Source organism: Pelmatolapia mariae, linkage group LG4 (assembly GCF_036321145.2).
Source record: "Pelmatolapia mariae isolate MD_Pm_ZW linkage group LG4, Pm_UMD_F_2, whole genome shotgun sequence".
Lineage (NCBI taxonomy): Eukaryota > Metazoa > Chordata > Actinopteri > Cichliformes > Cichlidae > Pelmatolapia > Pelmatolapia mariae.
Window position 1 is genome coordinate 29,565,182 of NC_086230.1, and position 21,729 is coordinate 29,586,910.

General features: G+C 39.4%; 1 protein-coding gene across 2 annotated transcripts in view; it reads right to left on the minus strand.

Annotated features, from left to right (window-relative positions):
* Positions 1-7,678: 7,678 nt before the first annotated feature.
* spop (speckle type BTB/POZ protein) overlaps positions 7,679-21,729 on the minus strand; it is a 100,038-nt gene continuing 85,987 nt past the window's right edge. For both annotated transcript variants that reach the window (XM_063472345.1, XM_063472347.1), the window contains 4 exons: positions 19,214-19,269; positions 16,095-16,217; positions 13,919-14,061; positions 7,679-9,855 (listed from right to left, as the gene is read on the minus strand). In XM_063472345.1, coding sequence (XP_063328415.1) covers positions 9,711-9,855; positions 13,919-14,061; positions 16,095-16,217; positions 19,214-19,269 — 467 coding nt within the window. In that variant the 3' untranslated portion in view covers positions 7,679-9,710. The remainder of the gene's footprint in view (positions 9,856-13,918; positions 14,062-16,094; positions 16,218-19,213; positions 19,270-21,729) is intronic.

Here is a 21,729-nt window from a genome sequence, read left to right on the forward strand (position 1 = left end):
TCACTTTGAGACATGTGGCCAGCAAATATTGATTAGTACAATTTTAAATATTTGTTCAGCTACTGGCATACGAGGCAATTGACTTTCAAATTTAGGTGTGGATAAATCTGACCCTGTGGAGTTCGTCTAGACTTAAAGACAACTTAAACCACCATTTTACTGTAAACTGGAGTGTTTTCCTGCATTTGAGTTTGGTTGCTGATTTCTGACTTAATAAATGTAGTGGTCTCAGATCTAGGGGTGAAAAAAAATCAGAGTATAAAATTAATCAGTGGAAACTATTTGAATACGGCTTATCAAATAACTTAAAAAAAAGAAAAAAAGAGAGAGACAGCCATTGCAGAATCAAAGATGGAGGAGGATGCTTGTATTATACATTCAGTGTATGAGAGAATGAATCAAGATTTTCTCTCCTCCCTCTATCTCAGCAGAATCCAAGCTAAAAAGCTAAATAAATAAGGAATGGCAGTGGGGGTCGCCGAGCCGTGACCTTTCGGCCCATTTGCTTTAAGAGTGCAGGAGTGCAGCCTCAGCTAGACGCTCCTCCAAACTCTAGAGGGTAAATTTTAATCAGCGCCGTGCCAACGGCCGAGGCACTGCATCATGCTTAACGAGGCTAGAAGAAGGCTCTCATTTACCCATGCACAGGTAACAAATGGACCAGTGCTCATAAGACAACCCCGTTTTCCCTTTTTCTGTGATGTCCTTCAGCATCTCTCTCCTCTCCCTCTAGTTATGTGCTCACTTTTCCTCACATTCAAAAGGTTTATACTCTGTAACCACACCGTTTGATTTTTCTTCCCCATATTTTTACCTTAAAACAACTGCTTTAACTCAGATACAATTTTCATTTTATTTTGAGCAAAGCAATTCCGGAGTCTGCCATTGTAAGGATTTATCTGAGCAAAGGCTGCATCCATTTCCTACACATTTGTTTTATGTGCGTTTTCCACGTTGTGAGTTACACCCAAAGCAATCTAAAACAACTGCCCTCCAAAAGAAATCCTACCACTACAAACTTTATACATAAACTTTATGTATAGTTTGTATTTTTTTAACAGTAAAACTTTACATTAAAAAACATAAAAACCTGCTTAGTTACTAAAGTGGAAGTGAGAAATGAATATGAAATGACCAGCTCACTGCCTTAAAAACTTCTCGATCTTATATCTCAATATTTGATGGACTGCTGTAACATTTGATAATGGTATTCATGTTGGATAAGCTTGTTTTTTTTATTTGTTTTGTTTTTTGGGGGGTGTCTTTATCTAGTATTCCATTTCTCCAGAACATTGGCTTATGATCACATCACTGTGGTACTGTAGATCTGTAATTTTTCCACTCTATTCTTTGTATTCACTGTGTAAAAACCAAATGGTTCCTGTGAAACATTAATTCATTACTCTTCTCACACCCTCTTTTATTTTCACTCATCTCTTCTTCCATTATGCTGTTCATCCTCAGCCTATTTTTACAGGATTAAAAGTCCAGAGGAAGATGGGTAGCAAAACATTGTCCATGCTACTTACGTATTGAGCTGATAATTCTGGGTGGAATTTCAGTTATGGCCAAAGTAGACGACGTAGCTGCAGAGTAGAATTTAGGAGGAAGAATGTTAGCCCACTTACCAGCAAGATTTTAGCTCTCTTGAAAACATGGTGGGTTTAAACTGGTTTGAAACCCCTGATTAGAAATAGATCTGAGTAAATTTAAGGCTTCTGACAGCAAAGATCAGGTTGACAAAAAGTGTAAAAAATGCATCGCTTATTAACCTAAGAGTTTTGCACCTTTTTTCTTTCATACCATTCAGCTTAAATCTCTCCCTCTCAAAGTCTCCATCACTTTTGGCTCCACAGGTCTCATTAGAGCCAGGCCAGTAGGGGAGATTCTAATGAACAGATGAAGGGGACACACACACACACACACACTTTCACACACACACGCACGCAACCTTGAAAAAGATTACACCAGGGACAAGCACAAAATAAAAACCTTGCACTTGATTATTTCACGTAAAATAAATCACAGCCCTCAGACACACACTCTAACCTCAAAGCAAGAAAAATGGCGATACAATAACATTTGCCATGAGAGCACGAGCAAACATGCAGCTATAGATGACAGCGCTCCTTGTTAAGGAAAAAAATGAATGCATACACACACACACACACACACACATGCGCATTCAAACACACCCTTGGATAATGAAACGTATACACCCATGCACCTTCCTCTGTTGCACTGTGCACAATAAGTCTTGCTTCATTAAAGCCAAATCTCATCCACTATCAGTTTACAACCACAGAAGTCGTTTGAACCGCCAGGGAAATACAATTCCATTCTGTTTCAGGGTTATCTTAATATATGAGCTTGTCTCCGCCACATTGGTCTGCGGTTATGAGCCGGGCAAACACCCACAGCAATGCAATATTGCACCGACACATTCACACGACAGATTGGAGCACACAAAGCAATTAGCAGCTCATATATATGTGTGTAATTGTGTCCGCATGTGACTAAACTCCCTTGTCTACTTCTTATTTTACTCTAATTTCTACATCCGGTGTTATGAGCAAACAGTTCATTATGGATTGCAGTTTATTTGTTTGTGTCCTTCCTGTAATCCTGAAGACAACTTTCAGAGCAGAGGATTCACCGAAAATGGCAACTAGTTACATTATGCAAAACTGCACTGCTGCATTGCATCATCAGAGCTTTATGAAATTTAACTTGCTAAGACATGGTTGAAAAGAAGAACCAAGACAAATGGCGTGCAAAGAAGACAAATCTCTCAACGCTGTCAATGTCTGAGGTGCTTTGGCCATCCATCCTCCATCTCTCCTTCATTCGCTATCTGTCTGGCCCTATCCCACCTGTATGACACCCGATCACTCTTCATCCCTCTGTACATCCATTACCCCTGTCACTTCATCCTTCCATTTCTCTGCCCCAAGGCCTGAGCTCCCCTCGCCTGTCACAGATGATACTATCAGTGTGGATTACTTGGGATATCATGAGGAATATATGGTCAAATATCCCCTTGCAGAGGTCATAATATGTTAAATAATGACATTGCTATTTATAGGTAGTGTTGTTTTGTCTACATTTTATAAAGGGACTTAAAAATTCTGAGTACTGACTTACTATAAAAGAAATAGTGAGTGAGTGAGTGAATGATATTTACACTTTTAATAAGCTATTTATAATAAATATTAATTATTACCAAATCATTGAGAGCTGCTCAGATACTCAACAGGTCTTTTTTACAGAAGATAAATAGTCATATTTTCCATTATATAAATATTACTCATACTTTAATAGCTGCATATACAACCTGATATTTACAATGCAATAGTACAGCTGTCATTGTTTTTTTAATTTTGTGACTCTGCGTATGTAATCGCAGTAAAATGTGTTTGGGTAATCATGCGCTATCATGCAGTTTTAAGCTCTTGGTCAAGTGTTTGTGCGTCTGTCTGTGATTGTGGACAGACTTTTTCCAAACACTAGCATCAGGGAAGGATCTGCCTGTTGTGTGTGCTTATGCACCATGCAGCAGCTCAGAGCAGTCAGACTTCCCGCAGTCTCGGGTGGCCTCCTGAAAGGAATTCCATCTGGGGCACCAGATTTCAGCTGTAGCGATAGGGCGAGGAGCTTCGACATCCAAAACAAGTAGGCAGTAGAGCTGCTGGTACTTTGAGTCAAACACAGCCAGCTGAGCCAAGCTCAGGTGGTTAGGGAATCTGATTAGGATGCTTCTTGGGTCTTTTCTTTTTAAGGCTTTCCTGGCATGTCCAGCTGGGAGAACACCCCAGGGTAGGCTCAGAACTTACTTGAGGGATTGCACTGTTCCTCTGACCCAGGAATGCCTCAGGATCCCCCAGGAGGAACCTGGAAACGTAGCTGTAATACCCTGCTTTGAATTAAGGAAAAGAGACAGATAGATGGATGGATGTGTAGCATAAATTCTTCCCCTAGGGTGAGACTGTCAATGAAGACTTTAAAATTCAGTGCAAATAACCTGAACCATGAAGCGTGCCATAGTGCACAGCACACAGTTAATTGAAAATGCATATATTTAGCTCTAGTCATAGACTTGGTTCTCGGCGACTTTGTCCTCTTCCCCAAAATGAAATTGAAGTTGAATGTGTGTGATTTCAATACAGTGGAGGAAACCTACTGATGCAAGTGAAAGTGGTCATGAGAGAATTTAGGAGCAGTCAAACAAAGGCAACCACACTGGAAACTGCAGAGCTACTCAAGGAGATAATGTAGAAGGAGGAAGACTGACCAAATTTAAATAAGGCATTGTTTTAATAAAAGTCAGTTGAACATCCTATTTTAAACTGCTGCCATGTGTGTATAAAGTCAAAAGGCACTGATAAATAGCTGAGGTTTGAATTCTAGGCCCTTAAACTGAAAAGCCCAACAAGGTCTCACCCTCTACTCGACACTTTACTTTGCTATCTCCTCACTGCTATCCATCCTCCTTCCCCTCCTTCAGTCCAGTGCAGACCAGCAGGCATCAATCTCAGCCTTGATCTTCCTTCTCTTTATTGATGGTGGGGTGACACAGATGCAGAGCTTGTTACAGGCTTTCACAGCACTGACCTGCCACGCCTTGCTCTCCTTTCTCCTATAAAAGGAGTGAATGATGGGGAAGTGAAGGAAGGGGGGGGCACAGACTTATACAGCATGCATAACAACTGAGTACACCTCTCCACATGCATCATGCCCCCTGACTGTCTCATCTGAGGCCAATGGAGGTGCACACACACACACACACACACATTTACAAAGACACCGAAGGTTGGCTGCAAGCTGCTACCCAAGCTGACTATCAAAGCTAAAAAGAAATCACACCCCGGCGCCTCAAACTCCAGCTCACATGAAGAAGGTCACACTGACAGGCTCGACTCCAGTTAACAAAGGCTTTTCCTATCTCAGGGACATTCCCCAAAAAAGCAAAGTGCTGACATGCACGCCCACTCAGAGAGAACCATATGTCTGCCATGTTCGCACACTCTCAGTCCGACACACATGCGCACACACCGTGACCTTTGCAGCAAAATTCTCAAACTCTGAAATATTGGCTGGACAGCTTATTCTGAGGGTTATCAGGCAATATAAAGTGTAAACCATCAAGTCTTGTTTTCCCCTTTTGGCACGCAGTTTAATTCTATGGTGCTATACACATACACTGCACATACTGCCAGGTCTGAGGTTTAAGGTGGCATTCAAACAAAAGGCATGTTCTCCAAGGAATATAAATGGGCTGGTTAAAAAGCATAGATTGATATTACTCAGATCAGAAATTTTATAGGAATATTTATTTTATTTCTCAGACTTCAGAACCTTGAATCTGAGAGTTTTGCAGACTCTTGTTATCAGCATTTCCTTAAAAACAGAAATTTCAGATATTATTCCTGGAATTTGCTGGTGCCATTCATTCGGTTTTTCGGTCACTAATCCCATTGCCCCCGGGAACACTGGACGTTACGTATCTGTTCGAGCTCTTTGTTCAGCATCTGGTGATTCTTCATCTCCTTCCTTCCTTTTGGATGTTACTATCACCTGGGATTGCCACATCTATCACAACTGCCCTCTTCTGCTCAGAGTTACCACCACTATATCCGGTTGGTTAGCCAGCAGCTGTTTGTCAGTCTGGATGCTGCAGTCCCAGAGGATCTTAGCGCCGTTTCTCTCAGCACCTTTAGGAGGTGTGCCTCATGACGACTTCAGATCCATGGGCAGTACAGATGTTTGTGAACACTATTATTTTAGTCCCAAAAATATATCTGCATTCGCAAATGTTGTAATATATATTAATATAAAGAATATATCCTTTTTGCCTTAACAAAAACTTTTAAAACTGTCTTTGTTGAGAAATCACACAACTTGAGAAATCACACAAAGCACAAAGTGACTGGTTAAATACAATATGCAAATTCAGAAAAATAAAAAAACAAACACCAATGAATTGAGTCTATGTTAACTGAAAAAGGCATCTGAATGACCAAGTTGTATAAATTACTTTGTGGAAGTAGGGCTGTGCGATATGACCAAAATCTCATATCCCAATATAAGACATTTATCGTCCTGACAACGATATAAATCACAAAAATGTAATATTTTCTGTAAATTCTGTGAATCTCGGGCAACTCGACTTGCGTGAAGTTTTCCAGCTGGGCGTCATGGACCTGGAGTCGAGTGTTTTAACCGATGCATGAAACTATACAGTTTCACGCATCTTAGACATAAGTTGTAACGGCCACCATTTTCTTTCAAAGTTTGAGTCTAAGGTTTATTTTTTAGCACCTGACGGCTCTTTTTTGCTTCTCATCCGTAAACTCTCTGCATACTCTTTCACGTGATTCGGTTTATTTTGAAAAGTCTCAACAGGATCTTGAGCTTTATTGTGAAAGGTTTACGTGGAAAACAAACGAGCGGACAGCGGAGCCACGCGATGGTTTTACCGTCATTGTTGCTAACGACAACACGTAAAAACAGGCGCTTGTCCGCCCGTAGTGTGGTTATATTAAATATAAGAGAAAGAGAGAACGTTAAGAAATTAATATAGCCACTACAGTGACCATCAAAACGATGAAAAAAATATTGCCGTAAACAGTTTATTTTGCGACACCACGAAACAAACGATAGCGTAATAGGAAACGATAGATGTTTTTATATCGTCATCCGATATATATCGTTATATCGAACAGCCCTATGTGGAAGTGCTTTTACACACACAGAGATGACTTTTGTTCACTAGTTATTAAAAAGATCATAATTTTATGCATGTATTTGTCCAGCTCTTCTTCTCAATGCTGGTTTGCACAGATGATGTGTAATAAAAGGCCTGCTAATATAAAACTGTCCAGTTTGAAATTATTGCTAAATTAATATTTCTTTAGAGAATGACTCAACACAATTAGAACCACCGAAGGTTCATGCGTGGATGGTCTCCTTACAACTCTCTTCTCATTTTTCTACTCGCACAAACACTACACTCAAATAAAGGCTAAAATTTGTTCACCACGACTCATAAAACGGTTACATAAACTTGCATCATAACTTGATATCTGATGTATGTAGTTGAATCAGTTCTACTCCCATGTGCCCAAACATTAAGCCCCTGTATACTGTCTGTATCACAAATAATGGCCATTTGTGTGTTTGATGAGCGCCAGCACAATGCCAGATTATCCCCAAAGACCGGTGGCCACGGCTGACTGTTTGATGAGGAGTGATTTAAAGGGCTCAGGGAAGAGCTTCCCTAAAGCTCTGAGGGCCTCTACTTTGGTCAACACAAAGAAATCCCTGTTAAAATACAGTCCGAGACAAAGGTCTGTCTCTGAAGTGATTACAACCTATCTGTTCTCTAAGCAAGAGACCCAGTCAAAGAAGCCTGAGAGCTAAGTCTGCATGCTACACAACTTGGTATGAGACCCATGTGATCTGTTAGGGTCGACAACATCTGCACAGGAGATTGAACGCTGATCACAGCAGGATTACACTTGAAACTAAAATGTGACACTGAAACACAGTTACCTAGCACCAAGCTGAAAGAAGCTGTGCATTAATTAGCCAGTGACCTGTATATGTGGTCAAACTGCATAATTAGAAAGAAAAAATATGAAGTATTAGAAAAAAAGACACCAACATGCTGGGAAAAAAATTCAAAAATATATGTATTTTACAGTTTTAAAGGGCAAAACGGTGAACAAGTCAAGGGAACACATTAAGGCATGAGATATACTTGATTTTAACTATATGCATGATGGTGAGTGTTTGGAGCTTCAGTTGTGAATGTCATCAAAAAATAAAAATATGCATTTCAAGAAGATTCAAGAAGCACACCAACGGTAAGTACAAGAGTCTGTATAGGCATGCTGGCATCTCTATGATGTGCTGTTGCCTCTGCACAGGGACAGCTACGCTTCATTATCAGTGTCATCTTAGGTATATGTAAATTAGACATAGGAACAAACAACTCTGATCGTTTTGAGCTCTGGATGGAGGTGGCTCCATAGTTTAGTGGTTTGCTTGCCAAGCAAAAGGTCGCTGGTTCAATTCTAGCCAGAGAGACAAATTCCCATTGTGGTTGCATGAGGAAAAACATCAAGCACGATCAAACTGTCAAAGCCACTCGCTGTGGCGACCCCTGTGACAAGGGAGCAGGGGTAAAACAAAATGGAGATGTTGAGCTTTACCAATTGAAGTCCCACTGAGAATAAAGTTCTTAAAAGAAATGGGCTGCCCTGATATTTACTGTTTTAGGTCATGCAAATATGGAAGCCCTCTGGTGGAATCCTCCACTAACACGAGTAGTAGGGAGTCAAGCACATAAAATGTTATATTATCACTGCAAGCGGATGTTTACATTACTGCATGGTTAAAAAGCAAGTGTATCTCTTGCCTGAGGTCAACAGGTTAATGTAAAACATGTCATGTTTTGAAACTGGCAGATACCTTCTCTGTTGTGTCAGCTGGCAGCGCTTTCTTTAATCGGCCTTTCCTACATTTCATTTATGCTTCTGGATCGTATGGATCAACTGACCACCAGCAGGAGTGTAAAAATAAGCAGCCAATTTTCTCAAGTGACATTTCCAATACAGTCGAAACGAATAAGAAAACTAAATAATAAGACTGCAAAACTGTGTTTAAAAAAAAAGGCAAAAAAGCATTATTTTGTGCAATTCTACAATGAATGAAAAATAAGAAGAAAACATAAAAAGAGCAAATACTCTATGGCTGTATGGTCTGTCAGCTTTGAAGCACAGTTAATGTCACAAGACAACAAATACTATGCCAATTATATTAAAACACTGCCCACTAGATATTAAAATATTGCCCACTAAAACATGCCCACTATAGATTACAGTGAATACTTTGATCGGACTCTTGTAAAATTACTGTCATGTCCTCAGTCATCCAAGAGCCGTACTGTTATCGATGTTATTATTCAAACAGAGCGACTGCGCCTCACGCTACTTGCTAAATGACAACAATCTGGCAGAAGTCTGTCACCAGTCGGAAATTAGTCAAAATCTGAGCTAAACATCTCAACGTGCCTGCCTGATTTTAACAGTTAAACAGTTTACATTTGTATTCTTTCATGGAAAAAACATATCAAGACAATTGTTCAAGCCTTAGAAAAACAATACACTGAACACCATTAAGGTCTCCAATAATGGGAACAACAGTCTTACACTTTCCTGTTGGTTGATCCTCTTCACTTGTCTCTTCACAAGAACAGTTTGGGTTACAACACTGTACAAGACAAGACGTCACAGACAAATATTTTCAGGGACTCAGCATTGACTTTTCACTTTCAGACAGGAGATCAGTTCTTTACGTGCCTGACAGGCAGAATAGAGTTGTAGCCTTCCAATATCATTGATGATGGATATGGAATAAGCAAGGCTTTGGGCTTGCAATCCTTAAATATCCAGGTCCAGGTCTTATGGTATTCACTCAGTTCATCTTACAGTGATGTGTAGTACCTCATCTATAGCATTAGTCCAATAATTCTCTGTGCTGCCCAGCTGTATAGCTGCCCTAGCTATATCTGTACCCAAGCCCTAGGCGTCAGTTGTGGGCATCTTGGGATGCTATAGGTACAAAAGTAGGATTGGGAGAAAGGAGCAGTGAGGCTGCTGGTACGGGAGGAAGCAGCAGGGTTAGGTCGGGAGAATCGCTCCAGACCACTAGGACTGTTTCAGCCGTTTTCTTGGGGGACCCAGGAAGGGACACTGGGCCGAGGCCAGAGAATGATAGGCCTCTGCAACCAGGTGTGGGTGAGAGATCACCATGGATTTCCATCCTGATGTCTCCATCACATCAGCAGCATGACTGAGAGAAAAAAGGGAAATGAAATACAAAGGAAACGGAAAGCAGGAAAAGATGTTAAATTAAGAAACTAAACAGATATCCAAACAAAGTACACAAATTAATCTTTTTTTCAGAGAGAAAGAGTTTGGGATTATAAGACTCCATCTGTGTGGAGAGCAGCTTTGAGACATTACAGATTTGTCATACCAGCTGGTGAGGCTGTTATTTATTTTATATTTTTAAATATTTAACCTTAGAGGTCATCTTTGTGATAAATAACATCACACAAATAAAAAGGCATCATTAAAGTTGCACAAATATACAGGCATGCGATAAAAAGGTTAAGTCATAATGTTTTTTATATCATATCATGAAATAATTACTTGATTCATCAGCTAATGAACAGGAAATTATTCAGGAAAGATTATGATAATTTGTTTATTTCTGAGAGTCGATTTTTAAACAAAAATGTTAAACATTACCTTTTGTTAAGTTTTAATTGTGAGGATTTGCTGCTTTTCTAGGTCTAATGAACTGAATCTTTTGGATTTTTGGACTCTTTTATACAGTACTATTACACAGTACTCTTAACGTGTACTATAATTCATATATTATAGTATATATAGTAGAGATGGACCGATCCGATATTACGTATCGGTATCGGTCCGATACTGACCTAAACTACTGGATCGGATATCGGAGAGAAATAAAAAAAATGTAATCCGATCCATTAAATATCACGAAAGCACCTCACAAAACTTGCGACATGACGTAATTCAGCTCATAACTTTAGCACGTCAGGGCAGTATGCGTCACGTGATAGAGCGGCTGTGGGGTGCTAGACCTGTCGGCATTCTGGTTGAGCATTTGCAGCTTCACTACCAACCCGGCATTTCATCTCCGAGGAAGTTATCCCAGAGAAGTAAAGCAAGTGTGTAAGTTCATCTCTGAATGTTAGTAAAACATTCCCACGTTAAGCTTAACAACCGATATATGGAGCGACTGCCTCTTCTCTCCCCCTCCCTCTCCTGCTGCTACTTCAATCACGAAACTGATTAATGATCAGCTGATCGGCATTGTCGCGACTCCGTCTCTCGTTTGTTTTTGGTCAACTTTGCGCCAGAACGAGGAAACCAGCAGATAAACAACAGCAGCACGTTTAAGCTTGATAAGCTGTTGTTAGAATTTATTTAATATTACTTTCTACACCAGGATCCTTTTCTACGTAGCTGACGGCTGGTAACTGTGCAGGGGCGGATCTAGCAAAGTTTTGCCAGGGGGGCCGATAGGGCATGAACAGGGAAAGGGGGCACAAAGACATACTTTTCTTTCTTATTCTCATTTAAAATGTCTAGCTTTTAATAAATAATTATCTGAACCTTACACCCAAAGTTTTAATCTGATGTAAAATGTATAGAAGTCCATTACTGTATATAGTAACTATTAAGTCTAATATACCCTTGTAAGCTATAGTGCTTTTTCCTTTGGGAAGGCACCATCTGTGCAGTCTGCAGTTCTGTTGAAGAAAGATGTTGAATCTAATAAATTATTGTGGAAAAATAATTGATTTCTGTGAATTTTCTTTTACACGTGCATTAAATTAAAGTTGATTACGTCGATTAAGCATCACGAAGCGGAGGGTGGGGGGTGGTTCCCTATTTTTTTTTTTTTTTTTTGGTGGGAGTTGGCAATCCTATTAGTAAGGTTGCTTAATATTTCTGCTAAGTACTCTTTAAAATACCAGAATAGGGAGGATGGTGTAGGTTTACGTTTATTAGATTGATCAGTATTGCTGAACTACAAAATAGTTTTTGCATACAGGTATAACAGAATAGCTTTAGTGTTTTTTTTTTTTTAAAACTTGAGTATGAACTTATACAAAATGCAGCAAGATATTAATAAAACAGTTTTATTGATTAAAAAATACACTATATCGGATTCATATCAGTATCAGCAGATATCCAAATTTATGATATCGGTATCGAACATTAAAAGTGGTATCGTGCCATCTCTAATATATAGTACATAGAACACTCTTTCTAGTAACAGAAAGACTATTCAGTTCAGTTCAATTCAGTTTAGAGTGCACATGAGAATCTCACAGTAAAAAGCAAAAAAGGCACACAAATGATAACCAGTTCCCATTTTCAAAGCTTTCCACGTTTAGGTTTCATTATTCACACCTGGTATTGTAATGAGGAGAAATAAAGATGGCTAGCATGTGCCTATTTCAGCTGAATTAATTCCATTAACTGTTCATTTGTTTGCTCTTGAAAGATCCTCAGACATTTAAACTAAATGGTTTTTCCTTAGTTGGGAAAAGGGAGGAAAAAGTTGGGAAGGTTTTCTAATTAAGTGCTGATCAGTTTACTTGTGGTTGAGCTTACACCAGCAGACCCTGTGGCAGTCTTCAACCTCCTGACACCCTCAGGGTGCTGGGATGCACTATCACGCACACCGCTGTGTGGCCTTTAATGACATTTTTCATGTTTTATTGTGTGTAAATAAACAACCGCATGTGTGTGTGTCTGTGTACACGCGTGTTTATGTTTTGGCACGTCTACTCCTGGCTGTTTGTGTGTGTGTGTATCCGCGTGAATGTGTGGTCATATGCTTTCCACACAGCAGCTCCAGACCTCCAGCCAACCTCTGACCCTATTCTCTGTGGAGGAAGTGAAGCCCTGCTCACAGTAATGGCCAGTACGCTCAAGCTGAGGGCAGCGAAAGGGCACAACGAGAGCAGCCACAGCAGGAGAGGGAGGGGAAGGGATGAACCGATGGAGGGGAGAATAAGACGGCAGCAGTGACAAATAAAGAAAAAGGGAGGTGACAAAGAGTAATCAAACGTCACGGAGAGAAATAGGAAGAGAGTGACTGTGAGTAGAGCAGTGATGTGAAGGTAAATCAAACTATAGTCTCCAGTCAATGGTAATTATAAGTTACCAACAGCAAAAAAAAAAAAAATCTACTAAAAAGGCATTTTGTCTGTGCTTCACATTAATCATGTTGTGTTTACATGCTGGTCTAAAAAAACCTCTAAGCTCTTTTCTGTAAACAAAGTGGATTAGGGGAGTTTAGGTGCCTTTCCTCTCTACTGCATCCCTGGTGAGGATGAATAAATGAGACAGAGGAAGGATAAAGAGGACTCTTGTTGTCTCAACTACATGACTGTAAACTGCTTGTAAGGACTGGTGTGGAAAGAGGTTAAGGTGCTTCTGGGGGTAGGATTATTGGTTTCTCTGTGTCGTCCGTTTTCGATATTTGTCCTCTAAATTGATTTTTGTTTTGCTGCTCTTGTTGCTGTCGATTGTGTCTGCAGGAGCTGGGTTGATAACGCTTTGCTGGCCAGGAGTCCCCTGTGGCCAATTTTCCCACCACCACAACAACGCTGTCGCAAATTAAACTGTCATAACGCCCATAACCACAATTAATGACTGGGATTAGGGGGAGAAATCTGCATTACTGAACACCTTTAGGCACACATGAGCTCTTAAGCACAAAACAGAGGTGGGAGATGGGGAGAAAAGGGGGGAAAGGAAAGGATAATGGGAGTGAATGGAAAAGGGAGGGAGACGAAGCCCAGGCAGGAACAAGGAAAGGACATGAAGCTGTAAAGAGAGGACAGAGGAATGAACAAAGGGATGGAAAATGTGTCTGGCTCTAAGACACACAGTTTGAACAAACACGGGTAACGTGATAAGCAATTCAGGTAGCGACTGAGAGAAAGCTTTTTGTTTCAAGTGGGCATTGAAACACTGGATCAATCACCTATCTGTGGACATAAATAGTAGTCATTGATGCTAATAGGCCCCATCGTACCTAAACAGGCTGCACGCAACATGATTAACATCAGCAGCTGAGGTTTATTGCTAAATGGACCAATATGATACGGCAGCAAAATCATCTGATCTGTAGATTAAATTAAATTTCCTCGGGAGACAAAAATTGCTCCCACTGAAAATTAATGACATCCCCTGACAAAAAGCCGAACGCAGAAGCGTGCGTGTGTCGGTGAAAAAAATATTTGCATTAGTGTGGAGGTAGTTCTCAAGATGGATGATCTCAGCGTGAGCGTGTAACTCACTAGTTGATGAAGTCCACAGCCTGCGTCTTGAGCTGATCTGCACTGTGCAGGTCGGCCAGGATAAGGATCTCTGCGGCATTCTCCACAGACAGATTCGTGCAAAGAGCGTCCTCACACATCACCTTCAACCTCTCCAGAGCATACTACAAATGACAGAGAGGGAGGATAAACAGCAGGTAAACTAAATTACTTAAACAGCGCTGCCACCAACAACTGTAGCAGCGGTGTGTAATGATACGGTAACACAGAATTACTCCACCGCAGTGGCAACAAGCATTAAATTGAATAAGAAAAAAATATGGCAAAGAGAAGGGTAAGTGACAGATATGCATACTGAGTTGGAACTGATGATGGAATAGCATTACACGAGAAGCAAAAAATTATTTCCACTGAGTCTGATTACAAAATTGCCAGCTACAATAACCTTCTCTCATATTCACACACACTTCAAGATGACTCATAGAGGTTTAGCGGAGACTACAGTTTAATGTCCCAGTACTTCCTTTTAATTTAACAAGTTACATTCTCTGTCTATCTACATTCAGTGATATAAAGCAGTCGATTTAAATGATTTGTCATTAAATAAGACTTTTTAAAAACGACAAGTAAGCACGTGGAAAGATTTAAATAGGGCTACTGGTTCATGGAAATCCCAAAACTACCAGTTTCTATTTATTGTTGAATGCAAAAAAGACAGGAATTATCTGTCTTGCTCCAAAGACACAAGATAGGAACTAGTGACGAGTTAAATGTTTTTTGGTTGCAAGTGTTTTAAACCCTTTGGCAAAATTTCTAAAGTCTAAGATCACGGGAGCAGTGAAGCTATGCTGAGTCACATGGTTCTTTGAGCCAAATTTGCACATTAAGCTACGACTATTAGGAATGTTCATGATTTCATAATCACTTAAATAGAAAAAACATTAGAGCTAGTAACTAGCTCTATTTAGTCTCTGCTAAAATGATACACATTTACCGACCACTATTTAACAAGCACAGAAAAATAATGCATTAGTGATCTACAATAACCAAGACGAGTAAAACAAGTTCAACAAAGGTGAATATAGATGACTTGGTATAAATACTAAAAAAATACAAAGGTAAACACTACTAAAGCCTTTACACTGCTTGGAACTCCTCTGTGAATAAATTAGTTCATACAAAAATAATCAAACAAAAATGGTATCACATGCAAACTATGCCAGCTAAAGCTCAAATACCATAAGTTTACCACAAGATCTTTCCGGTGCAGATGACTCACTTGAAAAGAAAAATGAATATTAAGTACCTGGAAATGCAGTGTTTAGGGGCATTCTAGTTCAGCAATAACCACATTTATTATGATTAATCCTTTGGGGTATGTGACCATTAAAACTAAATATCAAAGAAGAATTTTGCAAAAGAGATGTGTGACAAAAATGTTGACATTCTGAGCACAGAGATGAGTCGTATTTTGGTAAAGTTACTCAATTTTTAGGCATTAGATCCTTATTATAAGAAAATGCATCATTATTACAGAATGTTTATGATTGTTTTGAAATTCTAATTAATTATTTTAAGAAAGTTTATTACCACATTTCTAATGTTTCTAATGACTTACAGGAGCGGTTTTATTTAACTGTTGGAAATGCGCTTCCATAGCAATCCATCCAACCGTTAATGAGACAATTTTGTCTTTTGTGTTAGCAGTTAAAGGTTTCAAAGAGACAGTCAAAACAGTTATGGTGGCTATGATGCATTTTGACGTATAAACACACCACGACATAACAATCTCGACTTTAATCGTGTGTGACTGGGTGCTTTAGACATATGAAGCAGAGTTGGCCTAAACTTGGAAAAACTGAAAAAAGCTTTTTTGAATAAGCAGCAAAACTTGACTGGAGAGTAAAATGTGATTTTACAGAAACAGACAGGAAACACTGAATATCCGGCATGAGTACAAGAATAAACAATGAGGAAAATGATTCATTGGAAGTGTGTGCATGTCTTTACCTTGCACAGTTGGGTCGGCTTTATCCTTTGCTATAAAAGTATGTTTGGATGTGTAAGTATGTGTGTTTAGAGGTTGAGGAGCATTTGGTGCTTCCCAGGTGTATTTTTGGGAACATTATCATGCATACCAGCTTGTGTGTAAATGTACATAGTAGCAGGTGCAAGTGCACACACACACTCTCTGTACCTTGTCAGCTGCAGCCAGCAGGTCATCAGCCATCTTGTCCAGGTTGGGGGCCTTGCCTGTGTAGATGAAGCACATCATCTCTTTGAAGACATCTGGCTCCACGTCATTTATCTCCACACGGTTCTGAACGGGTAGAGAGGACAGGAGAGGAGAATACACGCAGGGTTTAACCGAATAAAAGAAAAGAGAAGAAAAACACAAACGCTTTGACAATCCTTCAAAACTATGTATGGCAGCAGTGTCTTTTTTATTTCATGTAAATTTCCCAAACCCCACCTGACTTAAACTCTCTCACCTTGTTTAGTACACACACACACACACACACACACACACACACACACACACACACACACACACACACACAGGGACAGTCAGCCATGCAGTGATACAACAAAACATGTTCCAAGTGCAAAATCACAATAGAGAAAGAAAGAAAAAAAAAAAAACACCTTGAAGAACCTTCTGAGCAGTCAAAACACGTTTCAGCAAAACTACATTCTAGTAAATTTATTTAACTCTTTTCAGCAGATTCAGGAGAATTAATCCTGAGCATTCATTCCTTGACGGTGCCTGCAGCAATCAAAGTAGGCTTTATCGCTCTATGGCACAGTGACGGCAACCTGAACCTTTCCCCTCCACGCTGACAAGAAGAACAAAGCAATAAACCAATTATAACAGTGCTTTATCGTCACCACAGTGACCAGCGGCGTTTTAGCAGGGTCAGACTGGGTGTACCAACAGTTTAGTGCATTTGTGTCAACTCTGACCACTCAACACCAACATAATCATACTGAGAAATAATCGAAGCAGAGTCTAAAAGCTTCTGGTCTGAGCCTGCAGTCTGCCATGGTAGCCTTTTGCAGGAATGCACAAATCACACAAACACATGAAGACGTGAAAAAATTTGTAATTCTAACAGGCAAAATAACATCAATGTGTATAATATCAAAAACACACCTATTGTATCTAAATTAACCTCAAACTCATCAGAATCATTTTTTTCCTCATTCTTTTCTATTTTTTCTACACTTGACCAATTTCATTCTGCTAATTTCTAACGTGTGTTGGAGCGGTAATGAAATAAAAAAGACATACTACCACCAAACTACCTTGGAAATCACATGAGAAAAAAACATAACAGGACTTTCTCGCGTAATGAGAACGCAGTGCCCAACCAGGTCTCATAAATAGACACAACTCCTGTAGTTACAGTGTCTGAAGCTCCCCTCTATTCACAGAGCAGTCCTCTATCAGAGTGTTTCTTTATGAGCTCATTTGTCTCTTTTCTATAGAGTGCTGCAGAGGAGTGTTAACCCACCTATCTGTTTTCTCTGAGTCGTATGGGGACGTGGCCCACAATCTCTCCCTCTTTCTGATGAAGACGCCTACTTAAACAGCAATTAAGATGCATTTCCTGGCTGTGTGCTTTATAATTTCCCCATTTGAGCTGTGCAGGCATCAATATTCCGCTGACATGACGGCTAAATCACCACAGTTGAATCTCACCACCTCCTATCAGATCAACACAACCAACTGTGGCAGAGAGACACAGTGCATCACACATGTACAAGCACACACAGACACAAACACCGTTTTGTTTCCATCACGTCAGACCTAAACTTAACCCTATTTACACTAATTTTGTGACCAAGCCTCACTAAACCATGAACTAATTTAATTATTTGTATTATGAGGACTGGAGGGGGAATGGCATCAGAGACATTATATCGATGGGATTTATGGGAGAATTCTGAAACGCTCCCAAAGAGCAAATCAACAACAGAAACAGGAAACAAATGAGCCAATCATGCTGTTACACTGACACACGAGAGGTTCACGACCCTTTCAGTTTTCTGGTGGCAGATGCATCTTTCTGCTCATTATTGTAGTAAGGGTGTAGCTACTTTTTAGCTCCTGTATCCCTAATGTGCATTAGAATGGAAAAAAGCAGAGACACTGATGGTGCCACCACCCTGTTATAAAACTGAGGGGGGGCAAAAACCTTTATAGCTTATTCTGGGACAGGAAATAACTGCAATGATTCATTCCAGGATGGCTGTTGAGTTGTGACACTTGCCTCAAGAGGAACTTGGATTGCATTTACCTAACTTTACATAAATTTGCACATAAATCTTCAACGTTTTTTTGCATCTCTTAAAAGTATTATCAAGCTATTCGCATGCAGAACTGTAGCAATAGGAAGCTTGAATCCACACCGTCAACCTGCTAATAACACTAATCAGTCACAATAGTTCTCAGAACTCTATTCATACCTCCACAGTACTTACACTTTAGTTTTACATAATTAAATAAGAAGTTATAGGAGAGGCAGAAAGTTATCACAACTAGCATCATCTTTCCATCATCTCCACTGTAAATAGGACAACGTCAGACAGGTTATTTAAAATACACCCTTATGACACCGACTCCTGCCTTATAACTGTCTCCAAACCACTTCCCTCTTTGGAGCAGTTAATATTCCCACTAGACTCTCTCTACTTTCCTTTAAAGGTCAGTACTGTCAAGACATTTCGCTACTGATCAATGGCACCTATGCATGTGTTAAAGTTCACTAAAGTCAGAACTTATAAAAAAAACAACAAATTGAGCAGATTTACTGTGCCCATTTCATTAAAGTAATGAATTTTGATGTGAGGTATGAACATTTTGAACAGCAGCAACACCAGGCACAAACTGCAGCACAAAAAATGGCAAAAAAGGTACGTATATTAAAAAGATTAAAAAGAGATATCAAAAGGAAAACCAATTCCCTCATGACATTGCAATTCAGTTCCAGGAACAGAGTGATCATACTGAAAGCAACAGAGACTTCAGTCATTTTGTCTGATACCGTCTTGTTAAGTCTACAAATAACACGCTTTATGCCATCAAAGAAATATCAAAGATTATACAAGTGATAATGATATAATCACATAAGGATTTTTTCCATATAGTAGCTGTGATGACACCATATAATAGTCAGCAAGACATGAAGGAACATGTGCAGCCACACTTGTTTAAAGAGGCAAGTGCTTCCTGATGCAACAGAAGGAAAGATTGAAATTTAAACATTTGACTCACCATGCACTGAGGGAGCAGGAGCGACAGAGTCAACTCACCTTCTTACTCTCTTCCATCTCGTGCTCAAACATGGCACTGAACACTGGCGAGCGAGCTGGGACAGAGAGAAACAAAAGGCCAAGACAGAGAAAAGAGGGTTTGTTATTGAGTGTAATGTTGATACACGGTGAGGTCTCTGATATCCGTTAACAGCTTGCCACAGGGCCGGAGGAGAGCAAGGACATGACTGACAGCAGTGACAGCAGTAGAGCCATCATGTGGAAAAAGTCAGCTCCTTTCTGCTGACAGACTCTTGACAGCCTTTCTCGTTTGTTTAGCCAGTATTCAATGTTGATGGGCCGACTTGAGTGTTGCTTATCTCATATATTATGCCCTAATAAAGATCTGTTTTCCTCTTTTAGTTGCACTTTCACTTGCTACCACTCCACTGCTATTTATTTTTCTTCCTTTCCTAGATATGGTTTTTCACACGGCTTTTTCATCACAGCACAGTTTACAAATCCTCTCAAGGCAAGGAAAGTTCAGACTATTCTTCCATTTATAGAAAGTGATAAGCCATGAGAGAGAAACAATGTAAAAGAGCTGCTGGTTATTTGCCAAGTCACAACAAGAAACAAAGAGGGTTTGCAATGAAAAATGTATTCTTATAATCCAAGTTCACACAGATTTCATATTGTATATTTTGCAAAAGACATTTTTGCACATTTTGATAATATCCAAAATAACAAAGATAAAGTCTAGTAGGAAAAAAAGAAGTAAAAGCAATGACCCAATGGCCCTAAAATGGACATATTAATGTATTTAATGTTTTACGTATTTAGTGAAAGCTTAAGCACAGTATTTTTCACTGTTATTATCCCAGACGTGACCCCAGCTGGAGAGGTCATGCTTAATCTCCAGTACAGGCAGAACATGACGGCCCAAACACAGCTCTTTAAAATTTCAAATTACTGCTGTCTAATAATTCTGCAGGCTTAAAATAATCACCGCATCTTGTCCCTGTAGTTCTGCTTAAGGCAACAACACTGTATTTCCTCTCTTGTCGTCCCAGTGGTGACAGTGGTTAGTTTTGGCACAGAATAAAGCACAGCCTCACAGATGGAGCTTAGGCTCTACTTGATTACCAGCTACTGTTATTACTAGCAGAGTAAGAATGTGTTCCTACAAAGGTAGATCTTGGCCTTTTACTCAGAGTCGCATATATACTATGGTCATGCTTTTCTGACATGGTTCGCTTAGTTTGATTATGCACTGAAAGGGTAACACTTCACATTATTATTCAGAAGTGAATGCCTTATTAGCTAGTCATTAAAATCTAACAAATGTTGTAACACATTATTAACTATGTGTCAAAGTCAGTGATATAATAATTAATTCAGACACTTAATAATGAGTTATTAACGCAGAGCTATCTAACCATTTAATTACTCATTGGGTTACATGGTGTCATCCATTAAAACTGCCAAAGCCGCAAATAGCTATAATACTGTATAACTGAATAAGCATTAACAATGGACACTGAGGTTATAAGGTCAGAAACTCACTCGCTGCAGGAGAATCTCAAATCCACTAAATAAAAATGGCTAACAGCAAAACCCTTAACATTTTCATTCATGTTATTTACGACACGTTTAGAGTTTTAGCAAAGGTGGGACATTGGAAATAAATGGTGTTCATTTTAGTTACTTAAGTTGTCACAGTTATTTTACTATAGTAGAGAAGATAATTTGATGAGAAAACATGAAAATACACGGTACAGACAAAATCTTAAATCTTTGAAGTCCCATTGCCACAGGTTTATAAAAAAAAATCAAGCACCTAGCCTTGCATTCTGCCTTTACTAACTTATTTTGTAAGTGTATAGGACATTCTTTAATAATAATGCAAGTCAGTTTGTGAAATTTCTTCCCATGCAGATATTCCATGATTGACTGTAAGTCATATCATTGCAAAGTGGATCAACAGTAACACAGCCAGGGAGCAGCAAACCACATAAAATTCAGAACTTGGTAACTGAGTGCCGACACACAAAAGTCGCCAATGCTCTGCAGAATTCAAACCTTCCTCTGGCTTTAACATCAGCACAAAAACTGCAACAGGAGCTTCATGGCATGTGTTTCTGGGGCTGAGCAGCCAGTAGGTGTAGGCGGTCCAGAACTTCTTCTGATACAGTGTAAAAGTTTGTTCAATATCAAAGGAATTGCTCGTGTTCTCAGACCAGTGGAAATGTTGAAACATTAAATAAATGATGGATAGCATCTTAACTATCAAGCTTGTTTACTTCTAATGGAAATTCACATAACCTTCAGATATTCCTATTCTCCCGTCTCTTAGGAAGGATACTTCTTTTGTGTATATATGAGGTAAGACAAGCTAGCCACAAAATGTTTTTTGAGCAAATTAAGTTTTAAGAGAGTCTTGCTGTCCACAGGATATTAAGAAGTGCTACGTCAAAGACTTCAGCAAACTTTATCCATTGTGCATATGGATCCATAACTGAAGACTCAGTACTAATATCATATCCATTATAATGGAATCTAAGAGTCTTTTGACT